This window comes from Mastomys coucha, unplaced genomic scaffold (genome assembly GCF_008632895.1).
Source record: "Mastomys coucha isolate ucsf_1 unplaced genomic scaffold, UCSF_Mcou_1 pScaffold14, whole genome shotgun sequence".
Lineage (NCBI taxonomy): Eukaryota > Metazoa > Chordata > Mammalia > Rodentia > Muridae > Mastomys > Mastomys coucha.
Window position 1 is genome coordinate 36378271 of NW_022196896.1, and position 11379 is coordinate 36389649.

The 11379-nt window shown below is 40.1% G+C and overlaps 1 protein-coding gene across 12 annotated transcripts in view; it reads left to right on the forward strand.

Annotated features, from left to right (window-relative positions):
- The window catches only part of St18 (ST18 C2H2C-type zinc finger transcription factor), a 396007-nt gene that overhangs the window by 351713 nt on the left and 32915 nt on the right, over window positions 1-11379 (forward strand). For all 12 annotated transcript variants that reach the window (XM_031366775.1, XM_031366773.1, XM_031366780.1 and 9 more), the window contains 2 exons: window positions 1191-1384; window positions 3709-3920. In XM_031366775.1, coding sequence (XP_031222635.1) covers window positions 1191-1384; window positions 3709-3920 — 406 coding nt within the window. The remainder of the gene's footprint in view (window positions 1-1190; window positions 1385-3708; window positions 3921-11379) is intronic.

Consider the following 11379-nt stretch of genomic DNA (forward strand, 5'->3'; position numbering starts at 1 on the left):
TCTGTATCCATTCCTCTGTTGAAGGACATCTGGGCTGTTTCCAGCTTCTGGCTATTATAAATAAGGCTGCCCCACCTGGTATTCCTTTCCATATTCAATCACCAAACCCAGACACTATTGGATGCCAGCAAGTGCTAGCTGGCTGACAGGAGCCTGATATAGCTGTCTCCTGAGAGGCTCAGACAGTGCCCGACTAATACAGAATTAGAGGCTCACAGCCATCCATTGGACTGAGCACAGGGTCCCCAATGAAGGAGCTAGGGAAAGGACCCAAGGAGCTGAAGGGTTTGCAGCCCCTTAGGACGAATAACAATAGAACTAACTAGTACCCTCAGAGCTCCCAGGGACTAAACCATCAACCAAAGAGTACACATGGTGGGACTCATGGCTCAAACTGCATATGTAGCAGATGATGGCCTAGTTGGTCTTCAATGGGAGGAGAGCCCTTGGTTCTGTGAAGGTTCTATGCCCCAGTGTAGGGGAATGCCAGGGCCAGGAAGCAGGAGAGGGTAGGTTGGTGTACAGAGGGAGGGGGGACGGAACAGGGTTTTTTGTTGTTGTTGTTTTTGTTTTTGTTGTTGTTGGTTTTTTGTTTTTTTGTTTTTTGAGGGGAAAGGAGATATCATTTGAAATGTAAATAAAGAAAATATCTAATAAAAAAAGAAAATGAAAAAAAAAATATGTGATGGCTCTGGAATCCCTGGTATAGAGATGTTCTATGGGTGGCAGGAGTCAAAAAGGAACAGAATTGAATTAGAAGGGCAGGCTGAGAGTGGTGTTGGGGAAGAACTAGGGGAACCCTGAGATTATACCAAGATGCTCATTCCCTACAAGATTGAGGTGGGATGTTGGGGTTGGTTGCTAGCTGCATGTGCACTAAGAGTCAGTCTAGAGAGACTGGAGAGGAGAACAAAGAAGATGTAAGTTAACTGCCTGAATCCCAGCCCAGTGTTGGAGCTATGGCTCAGCAAAGTCAGAAATAAACCTTTTACTGGTGACAGATTTGAACACAGAAGGTGCAGCAGCCCCATCTCACTACAACTCACAGTATCTGCTCTCCTGTGAGCACATCTGTTCTAAGTGCTGGACATTGTCTCTGTGAACTGACAGGCAGGGTAATTCCATCTATTGTGAATTCTGTCTAACTGTTTCTTTCTATTTTCTTCAAACTCCTTCTTTACTCATATCAGGGTGAATTTGGTAAAGCAAATTGAATTTAATTTCCGCTCACACGCCATCACTTCTCCAAGAGCCTCTGCGTCAAAAGACCAAGAGAAGTTTGGGAAAGTACCATTTGATTATGCCAGTTTTGATGCACAAGTGTTTGGGAAACGTCCTCTCCTACAAACAGGGCAAGGGCAAAGAGCGCCATCATTTCCTGAAGGTAAGCTTCCAATCAGAACACTAACACTCGTTACCCCAACGGGAATCTGGGTAAAGGTCTAGTTATACTGAACGTAAGCTTCCAATAGGAACACTAACACTCATTACCCCAATGGGAATCTGGGTAAAGGTCTAGTTATACTGAACGTAAGCTTCCAATCAGAACACTAACACTCATTACCCCAACGGGAATCTGGGTAAAGGTTTGTTTATACTGAATGTAAGCTTCCAATCAGAACACTAACACTCATTACCCCAACGGGAATCTGGGTAAAGGTTTATTTATACTGAATGTAAGCTTCCAATAGGAACACTAACACTCATTACCCCAACGGGAATCTGGGTAAAGGTCTAGTTATACAAATACATAATGTCCTCCTTAGACATGACAGGAAAAAAATAGTGAAATAAGTAAGTTAACCCTTATTACTAAATTTATGTCAAAGTTATACTGAATATTGTAAGTTATTAGTTATTTCACAGACAGTGCCATTATTGAATCTAACTATAACCATGCTAAAGAAATAATTAGGATCATGGTTAATATATTGAAGGCTACGACAGCTATTCCATTATTTAAATTCATGTTGTGATCATAGCAATCCAATAAAATAAAATATGTCATACTGTTTAAAATATTACTGATATCAACAAAGCCATCAGTCCAAAAGTAGAAAAAGCTGAGAAATCCAAGGAACTCAATTCAGAAATCTGAAGCTTACTAAGATGAAAATATAACTTTCAAAATGTTCTCTAATAAATTTAAGAATTAATTAATACAGAAACCTTTAAAACAGGTTAAATAGTATTCTTGTTAATTCAGATATATCCATGGAGAAGAATGAACTGAATGGCTATACAGAGTATAAGACTTGGTGGTCTTGCTTACACATTCTTTTAAGTATGTTAATGAAGACATGCACAGGTGGGCGTTGGGAACAAATGCAGAAAAATGATGGGAAATGTACCTTCAATAAGAAACACGCGCCCATTTGGAATCCTCTGTGGGATATACATTTTTTTACATCCTTAAAAATCTACAGCTCACTTCAACCTTTTACCTGAATAGTATGAGCATCTTGTGAGTCTAGTGTTTGCTTAATTTGTGTCATGTTGACTCACAATTGCAGGAATGTAGAAAGCTACCTAGACTTTTACCTCAAATTTGGCAATGGGGATAGGGATGCAGCTTATAGATGGAGTGATTGCTTACATGTGTTACATGTGCAAAGTCTAGGTTTTCTCCCTGTATCCTGCTCAAAGAGGTCTACAAATTTGAAAGGTATTCGTCCATCATTGATGAGTACATTATAAAAAAAAAATCTACCTAGTCTCATTCAAAGGAGGTCCCATTAAACCTGAGTAGCTATTGACAATTTTGTAAACTCAGAAAAAATTATATACACACCTAATTTTTTATCTAGCAGTCTAATTTGTATAAATATTTTTATTATATATGTACAATGTATACATGTATATATGTATAATTAATTCACATGAAAGTGAATGAGAAGTGCACTGTTGATACATATTGTTTAGTTATTGATTATAAAATCCTTAATAGAGTTAGTAACATTTTCATTTCCTTGAACTTAAAAGAATAATATTCAATAATATTTTTTTAAATGAGCAGATCTTTAAAATATGTAACATAATACAAAACTAATAGCTAACTAAGTGCTTCTGTATCTTTAGTTTGTGTTTCTGCCATACCATGAGTGGTGCTCACAAACAGCCCACAGTGAAGAAAAATTTGCATAATTCTGTCCCTCAGAAAAGCTATGATACCCACGACAAAGCACAGAACGTTAGCCTTGGTGACTCAGTGGCCTTTTGCTTCACCTGGAGAGCAGGCCGTCTGTGTACTCACAGAAGACTCCATCCCAGTCAAGGAAGGAACAAGAGTGCCTTCCGAGGGGTAAAAAGGCAACCTATGTTTAGTAGAAACCACAATGAGAGCCACCCACCCCCAATGCACAGTCCTCAGCTTGTTCAGCTCATTCACATGTCTGTCCTGAGCTGTTGCCGGGTGTGATGCCCCGTAACATTAGTGATGGGGCTTCTGTGACCTATAGTGAGAATACACAAACTTAAGAGAATAGGCACCTTTCAAGATTCACATCATCTGCTTTGTGAACCTTGCTGAAACCCAGCTAAGTAACATACCAACAGATAACATACCAGTTAACATACCAACAGATAATGTTTCTGCTTTAATGTATTATTTCAGTATTTTAATCAAAGAAGTTCTGCCTTAAAAAAAAAATCTTTGGTAACTGAGGCCACCACATACATGTAATTGCTTTTCAAATCTCTCTTCAACAGCAAAGCATTTTTCAAATCCAGTGAAATTTCCTAATGGACTGCCTAGTGCTGGCGCCCACACACAGAGCACAGTCCGTGCCAGCTCTTACGGCCATGGTCAGTACAGTGAGGACACCCACATAGCAGCAGCTGCTGCTATCCTGAACCTTTCCACCCGCTGCAGGGAAGCCACAGACATCCTCTCCAACAAACCACAAAGCCTGCATGCCAGGGTAAGCCAGGCCAAGCCTGGAAGATGGGCCAGCAATCGAGCTGAGAGAACCAACAGCCCCAACTCCCTGCCCAAGCAGGGATGAACTCTCAATGGGTTCCAGGAAGAAATGTGTGATATAGTAATTCAGGGAGCAGTGACTTAGGAAGCTGCTTGAAGAGAATTTCATCATTGTTTCTGTTCTGAGGCATTTGGTGAAAAGGGAATGAGAGTTACTGTTAAAATGTGTCTCCACTGTGGAAGCTGTTCACTGTGTGCAAATCAGCGCGATTCAGAACAGTGGCCGGTAGAACAGTTTTAAAACGGATGGTGGTGTTGTGTTGTCTATGTCACACTTCATAGCATGAGGACATCTAGGTTCTAGTGTTCTTTGAAGACTCACGGCAAATACAGATACCGTGACTTCCCAGGCTGAGGAGAGCAAGGGACTTGAGCACTAAGTCCAGAATCAAATTCCAGGACCTTTGTGATCACGGTGCTTCCCATGAGATTAATCATATTTTCCACAGCCTCTTCTTCCCAACTGTGACAAGTAGGTGTTCATACTCACGATGACTCGCACACGGGTCTCTGCATGTCTTCCTTTCATCACAGAAGCATATCATACTTGAGGCCCAGTGGGCCACAGAGGGGCCTGGGAAGGCTTAGGGTTTCTCACACTGGGAGGCAGTAGCTCCTGCTTACACACACGTCCTCACTTAAGAAACTTATCACCTACCAAAATAACAAGTCTAGAAACTTGCCGACATAGAGTCCCCAGACATTCTCTGTTACAGATTTTACTCCTGTTTAAAATGGGGGGAGTTCCTGAGGCAATGTTGAACCCTGAAACCTGTGCGGTGCAAACGGAGACATTTCCCTTTAAGGGCAGCCCCATCCTTGTGTGGTCAGCTGCTCATCTGTGATGTGCCAGGCCTTCAGGAGAGCAGGTAACACAGTGCCACAAAGCATTTGACAGAAGAATCAGAATTAGCTTCTGGAAAAAACCGAGCCAAGTAAACCCCAGGAAGAGGTGCTTGCCAAAATCCACTCAAAAAACAATCTTTAAACAAATGAGGTTCTTAAACAAAGGAAAATATATCCTCTAAAAATACAGAGAAATACCAATCTCTCTGCATTCATAGTACCAGTCCCAAATTACTGACACAGGAGAAGGGTTTGAGGGATTTTAAAACACAACTTATTTTTAAATTGACATTTTAAAGATCTAATTTATTTTTCCATTTTAAAAATATAGAAGTACATGGTTCTAGAAATCCTCTAATGTCATTCTTCCTAGTGTTTTCCAATTGACTAAAATGCTGTCTTATAGAACATAGGGTCAGCCACTACAGTTATTCACATGAAGCAGCTGGCTGGCAGTGCCTGGATGAACGCTGCCATTTGCACACGTTCGTATTTTCCTACTCCTCAGAGTGCTCCTTTCCCCTCAAGGCTTTTCTTCCAGGTTCCATCAAATCACTGATGTCAAGTAAGTTGCACAGAGTTGACTAACCATTAAGTGGTACTTTCTTGTAAGTCTGTTCTCTTTTAAAACCACATTTCTGATGAGGAAAACATGTGTTTAATCCCCACATTTCAAAAATAACCAAATAATCCTTTTCTAATGTCTGTTTGTCCACTCCTTCTGTCATTGAGGCTCTATGCAGCAGACCTGGCATTCCCAAGGTAATGTCCTCTCCAACACAGTTCCTACGACTCTATGCTAAGGCCAGGTTTAGGACAGGGGAGAGAGAAAGGCTCAGATGAGCTTCTAAAAGGAGGAGCTCATTATGCCAGAGGTCTTACAAAAACATTTTCTTCTGTGCAGTACTCTCTCCTCACACAGTAGTTTTTAACATGGGATGAGTATAGCTCCCTCCAGCATCCCTGTGAACAATGCTGCTGAACTGCATAACTGGCTACTCATGGTCCCACACACAACAGTACCAGTTTGTAGAACTTTGTTTTCATTAGAGTTTGTGTTCCAAAAATGGAACTGAGTCTCACAAATTTCCTGAAACAACTCTTTTAGGGGAAAAAAGCCAAGTTCATTAATTCTTCAGACCTGCATCTAAGCAAATCATGCTGGATGTGTGGGCTTTGCTATTACTGATAAACATGGGGTTAGATGCCATCTTCCCAAAGCATTATATTAAGGCTTAAGTCTTCTTCCAGTAGATTTGAGTTTTGTTGTTGTTGTTGTTGTTGTTAGTACCTTTATTTCTGAAAAATTTTGCCCATGAGATCTTCTAAGCTTCATATTTAAAAGCAAATGCAAACAAGCAGGTTTTCTTCATCTATAGTTGTTATGATTATAGGAGTCACCTTGACAAGTGGAATCTAAGCACTGAGCTTGCCTTCACCACCTGTAAGAACAGCAGTTCCCGGGCTGTGTGTCTCTACCCATTTGAGGGTCAAACAACCCTTTCACAGGGGTCACCTAAGAATATCAGAGAACTTAGATATTTACACTGCAGTTCATAACAGTAGCAAAATTACAGTTGGTTGGAGTCACCACAACATTAGGAATTGCATTGGGAAGGTTAAGAACCACTGGGATAGACTGAGCTTCAGACCTGGATCCAAGGAAAAAGCAGAAGGAAGGAAATGGCCCGCCCTTGGACATCTGAGGTAGAGGTGGCTGTGTGGAGGCCGCATCATGCACAGGTAGCTTCACAGTTTCTTCCTTTCCTTTTGTTCCCTTCTAGAAACATTTGCTGTGAGCATCTTTTAGCTGATTAGAGCACCAATCAGAGTATGAACTAAAGAACATACTGTGACCCACAGAACAAAACCTGCAAACCATAAAAGTGCTGAAATACCACCTTAGGCACATACAGATTTTTTTTTTCTGCAAGCACACAACTAACTCCACACTAAGTAAATAGGGTTCTGGATCAGTGATCTACAAAAACACTTAGATTGTTTTCAGAGGTGCAAGGAAACTGAATATAAATAAAAAAATTATAAATATATAAATATAAAAGAATGATGAATGATGTCTTAGGGTTTCTATTACTATTAAGAGACACCATGGATGCCATGGCAACTCTTATAACAGAAAGAGTTTTAGTCCATTATCATCATGGTGGGAAGTATGATAACATACAGGTGGACATAATGATATGGAAGTAGCTGAGAGTTCTACTACATCTGGATCAACAGGAAAAAGTAAGAACCTGGACCTTGTTTGAGCATCTGAAACCTCAAAGCCCACCTCCCAGTGACACACTTCTTCCAATAAAGCCAACCCCCCCACTAGTGCCACTTTCTATGAGTCTCCAGGGGCCACTTTCGTTCAAAACACCAGAGACAATATAGACAATTCAACCTGATGTGCACACTATATTCCACTTAAGCAACCAGTGTTCTCTACACACCAGATACGTACCATACCTGTGAAGAGAACATGAGGCCATGTCTAGTATGACTGTTCACTTTTCAAATGAGATCCTGTTACATTTTAAATTTTAGAAGAAACTATTTGTGTTAAATACCATCTTGTCTCTGAATCATATATTCATACTACCAGATCTCTTAAGGAATTAAGAAAGGAGAGAATAATTTATGTCTTTAGTTCTTAATGAATATCCTTTAGGAGGTAATTTTGTCTGAAATACTAGTTTTCTTTTTATTCCAGCACAGGTGTTGGTTCTAAGACACAGAGAATGCCCTCCATTTTAAATGGGCCACAGTGTCATACCTTAAGGTCCTTTTGCCTAGCCACTGTGACTCCAGGTAGGAGTAGAGCCATGGGTGTAGGTAGACATAAAGTGAGCATCCTGAGTTCTGGGCCCTTCATGTCGATGCCCTGAGAGCTGGACCAGCCTGTGAGAGATGCAGCCAACTTTCCCTCCTCCCATTCTTATCCACAGAGGTAGAACATGCTTCAAGTCTATCTTTATCCTCATCACTGCTACTCGCCAAACATTCTGTTGTTTGTTTTGGTGTTTTCCCCACCTGTTTAGACAAAGTAACATATGCACAGTGTGCCTTAAAAGAAAACAAAAAAAAATGACACTTACTTGGAGTGTTTAAAGTTCAAAGTCTGTTTTTGCTTGAACAAGGCCTAGAAACAACATGTCATTAGCGCTAGCTGTTCACAGGAATACCCCAATGGACCCAAGGTTAGATAGAACCCAAGGCGATTTTAACAACTGAACACATTGTGAGTGAAAAATGATGGGGTCTCAAGTTCTGCAGATTTTAAAGAACTAACTGCATAAGTATATTATAACTAGATACTTACTAACTGGTTCCTAGCTGGTAATGGCAGTTCAGCCCGTCACCTCAGCACCAGAAAGGCTGAGAAAAGGTATTGTTAGCTTAAGGCCATCCTGGGCTATCTAGCAAGATCCTGACTCAAAGCAAGTAAATAAATAAAAGATTGACTCTTTAGCCCTGTAAACAATGGCCTAGGGCTATGTCTGCCTTGGGGATTGTGATTTACAGAATACTTACTATGTTCAAGGTACTATTCATAAACTCTCTGACCATGTGAATCCCTTTAAATCTTTCTAAAGACTCTACCATGGATAATAATTTCCCATTTCTAAGTGGAAGAAACAGTGGTACAGAAATATTAAATAATTTTCTCTAAGTGGAATGGCTATAATTTCTGGAATCAAATTTGAATTTGAATTTACACATAGCCTTGGTTCTTTTCTAAAATGTCTTATGGCTCATATGCTGTCAGATCACCAGGAACTCAGTAGACTATGATTTCAAATTTGAAATGTCTGCCTTGCTTAAACAAGGCCTAGAGAAGTTTGGGAAGAATTTCTAAACTTTATTTCAGGTTCACACCTTGGGTTAGTCATTTCTTCTCTGTACTGCGTAATTCTGTGTTATCAACATGTTTCACATTTTTTTTTATCTTGACAGGAGTGGTACTTACTTACTGCTGAGTAAGGATAGAGTGTAGGCTTGGTTTCTGTCTTCAGTTATATAAGGACTTTCTATCTGCTGTTTAGTCCTCATAATTATTGTCTCACTGGCCAGGTAATGTTCCAGTTATCAGAGGTGCCATGGTTACATTAATCATGCCCCTGCTCTTGGACACCAGGTCATTTTTTATCTTCTAGGAGAGATGAAGATTACATTCACTAAGTCTGTAAACTTTCCATTTAACCATCATTAATAATAAACTTATTACCTTTCATTAGAAGTCATTATCCATACAGTAAGCCCTTGAAAGGCGGAATAGTCTACTTCAGTTTCTCTATTCTCTACACTGTAGTGTTAGGATCATATTATGCATGTCTTTAATAATGCAATGAGCATATTCATAACAGTAAATAACAGCATGTAACTCGAAGGCATCATCAATAGCTGAACTATGTTGTCCCTTCTAAGCTGAAAGCCAGCCCCAAGAAACTTAAAGTATAAATATTTAGAGCAAGGAACCCAAAGAGTACTTCAGAAATCTAAGTGTAAGAAGGAGTGAGAGAGAAATGGCACCTCAACTGCACCTCTGGCCTTGCCTCTCCACCAACCTCTCCCACAGCCCAGATTTCTGTGCTGACATTTGGAGATCAAAGCATAGAAATATGATGCCTGGTGGTATTACTCTGAATAAAGACCCATGCTGTGAATGTGTGATCCACATCATTGGTAGAAGGGGCCTTTCCTGCTACAGTGTAATTGTTGGATGCATCTGCGCACTTACTTAAAGCCCATCTGTACTCCTATCCCCAGCACACAGCATACCCTTTCCCTAAGTCAGGTGCCCTGAGCAGCCAGTTGGGACACCTCTTTCAAACATTAAAAGTGAGATTTTTCTAAACAACCCTAATTATGCAAGACAAATAATTATAATGATGCCTAGAATCTTTACATTTTAAAAAGTATTTAGAATACTTCTATAAAAACTAATGTATACATATATACACATATATATGAGAGATTTATTCTTGGAATAGTTGATATTTTTCAAAGCTTGAATCTGCACTATTTATGGGTTTTGCACTATAAAACTCTGCAGCCCAGTCACATGGCTCCTTTTTCCTAAGCCATCTGTCACAGAGGTCTGGAATTTTATGTGAATGTTGGTTGTGCAGCCTTAACCCAAGTTTTTTTTTTTTATTTTTTTTATGAAAAATGTCAGTAACTACAATATTTAGCATTTTACTTTACATTGGCCATTAAACTTGATTACTATTGCTCTGTTTCATTGCTATAGTTACACATCAGCTACAAAGCAAAAAAAAAAAAAAAAATTGTTTTGATGCCCAACTGGCAGAATGTATTGTGAGCTCATGTAAGAAAGGGGCTGGTGGCACCGATACAGTTAATATCTTGGATTTTTTTTTTGTAACTGAGGTTTATTAATGCTGGTATAAAAATGTATTTGATTTTATACAGATGGCATAAGATGCTGTGGTTACTACGTTATTATCCCGGATAAGCTGTAATGTCAAATTCAGGGCTTAAAACTATCACAGGAGATTAAACTATTTGCTAAAAAGAGGACAGAAAGATACGGCCAAAGCATCTTAGTCTGCCACGTTAGAAGTGTATTTACCTCCCGCAAATGCTGATGGGCTGAGAGACTAGATGGGAACTTTGCAGGTAAAACAAACAAAAAGGAGAGAGACTTTTATTTCTAATCAAGGACAAGCAGCAATTCCAGCCAATGTAGCAAGGGTATCATGGTGACTGCTTCGAAGAGGGGCATGAGCCGAGCTTTGGAAAACGTGCCCTGAGCAGGATCTGATGACTGCAGATGTTATGGATTCTGCTAGCATAACCAAAAAGACTTCTCATTTGCCGACTAAAAAGGGAAAATCAAGAACTTGTCAAGAAGTTAACTAAATCGATGGGTGATGTACCAAGGTTACTTGCTCCATTTGGAAAGTTACCAGGCATATTCTTCCAGCTTTTGGGAGCTCTGGTAATGTTAACAAAAGTCACCTACAGGGAAAATCTTGAAAAAGAACCAGGCCACAGACATAGTCCCAAACAGAGTGAGAGGCTACTCCTCAGAAACAGTGGGCCAGAGGCTCGGTCAGAGGCTTCCAGAGGAGGTGGGTCTCGAAAGCCTCGCCACTATCAAGTCTCATCTGAAGCACTAGAAAACAAACGCCTTTTGTTTCCTGAATCTCATTATAAAACTGAGACCCCAAGTCCCCAGGGTGAAGTCGGTGTACACAGAGCACTTCTTCCTCTCCACCGTCACGATTTACCCAGATCTTTCATTCAGATGGTCTAGGGTGCGTGTTGCTCTCCTACTCCATTCCGATGGTCTAGGGTGCGTGTTGCTTTCCTACTCCCAAATACCAGAAAATTCTCTTCTAGATGCTTATATTTGCATGTTCATGACATTATATTAATATAATGATTCAGGAAGTTGGGAAGTTATACACCACTTTTGTTAAATATAAATATCAATGTTGAAAATGATAGCCGGGCGGTGGTGGCACACGCCTTTAATCCCAGCACTTGGGAGGTAGAGGCAGGCAGATTTCTAAGTTTGAGGC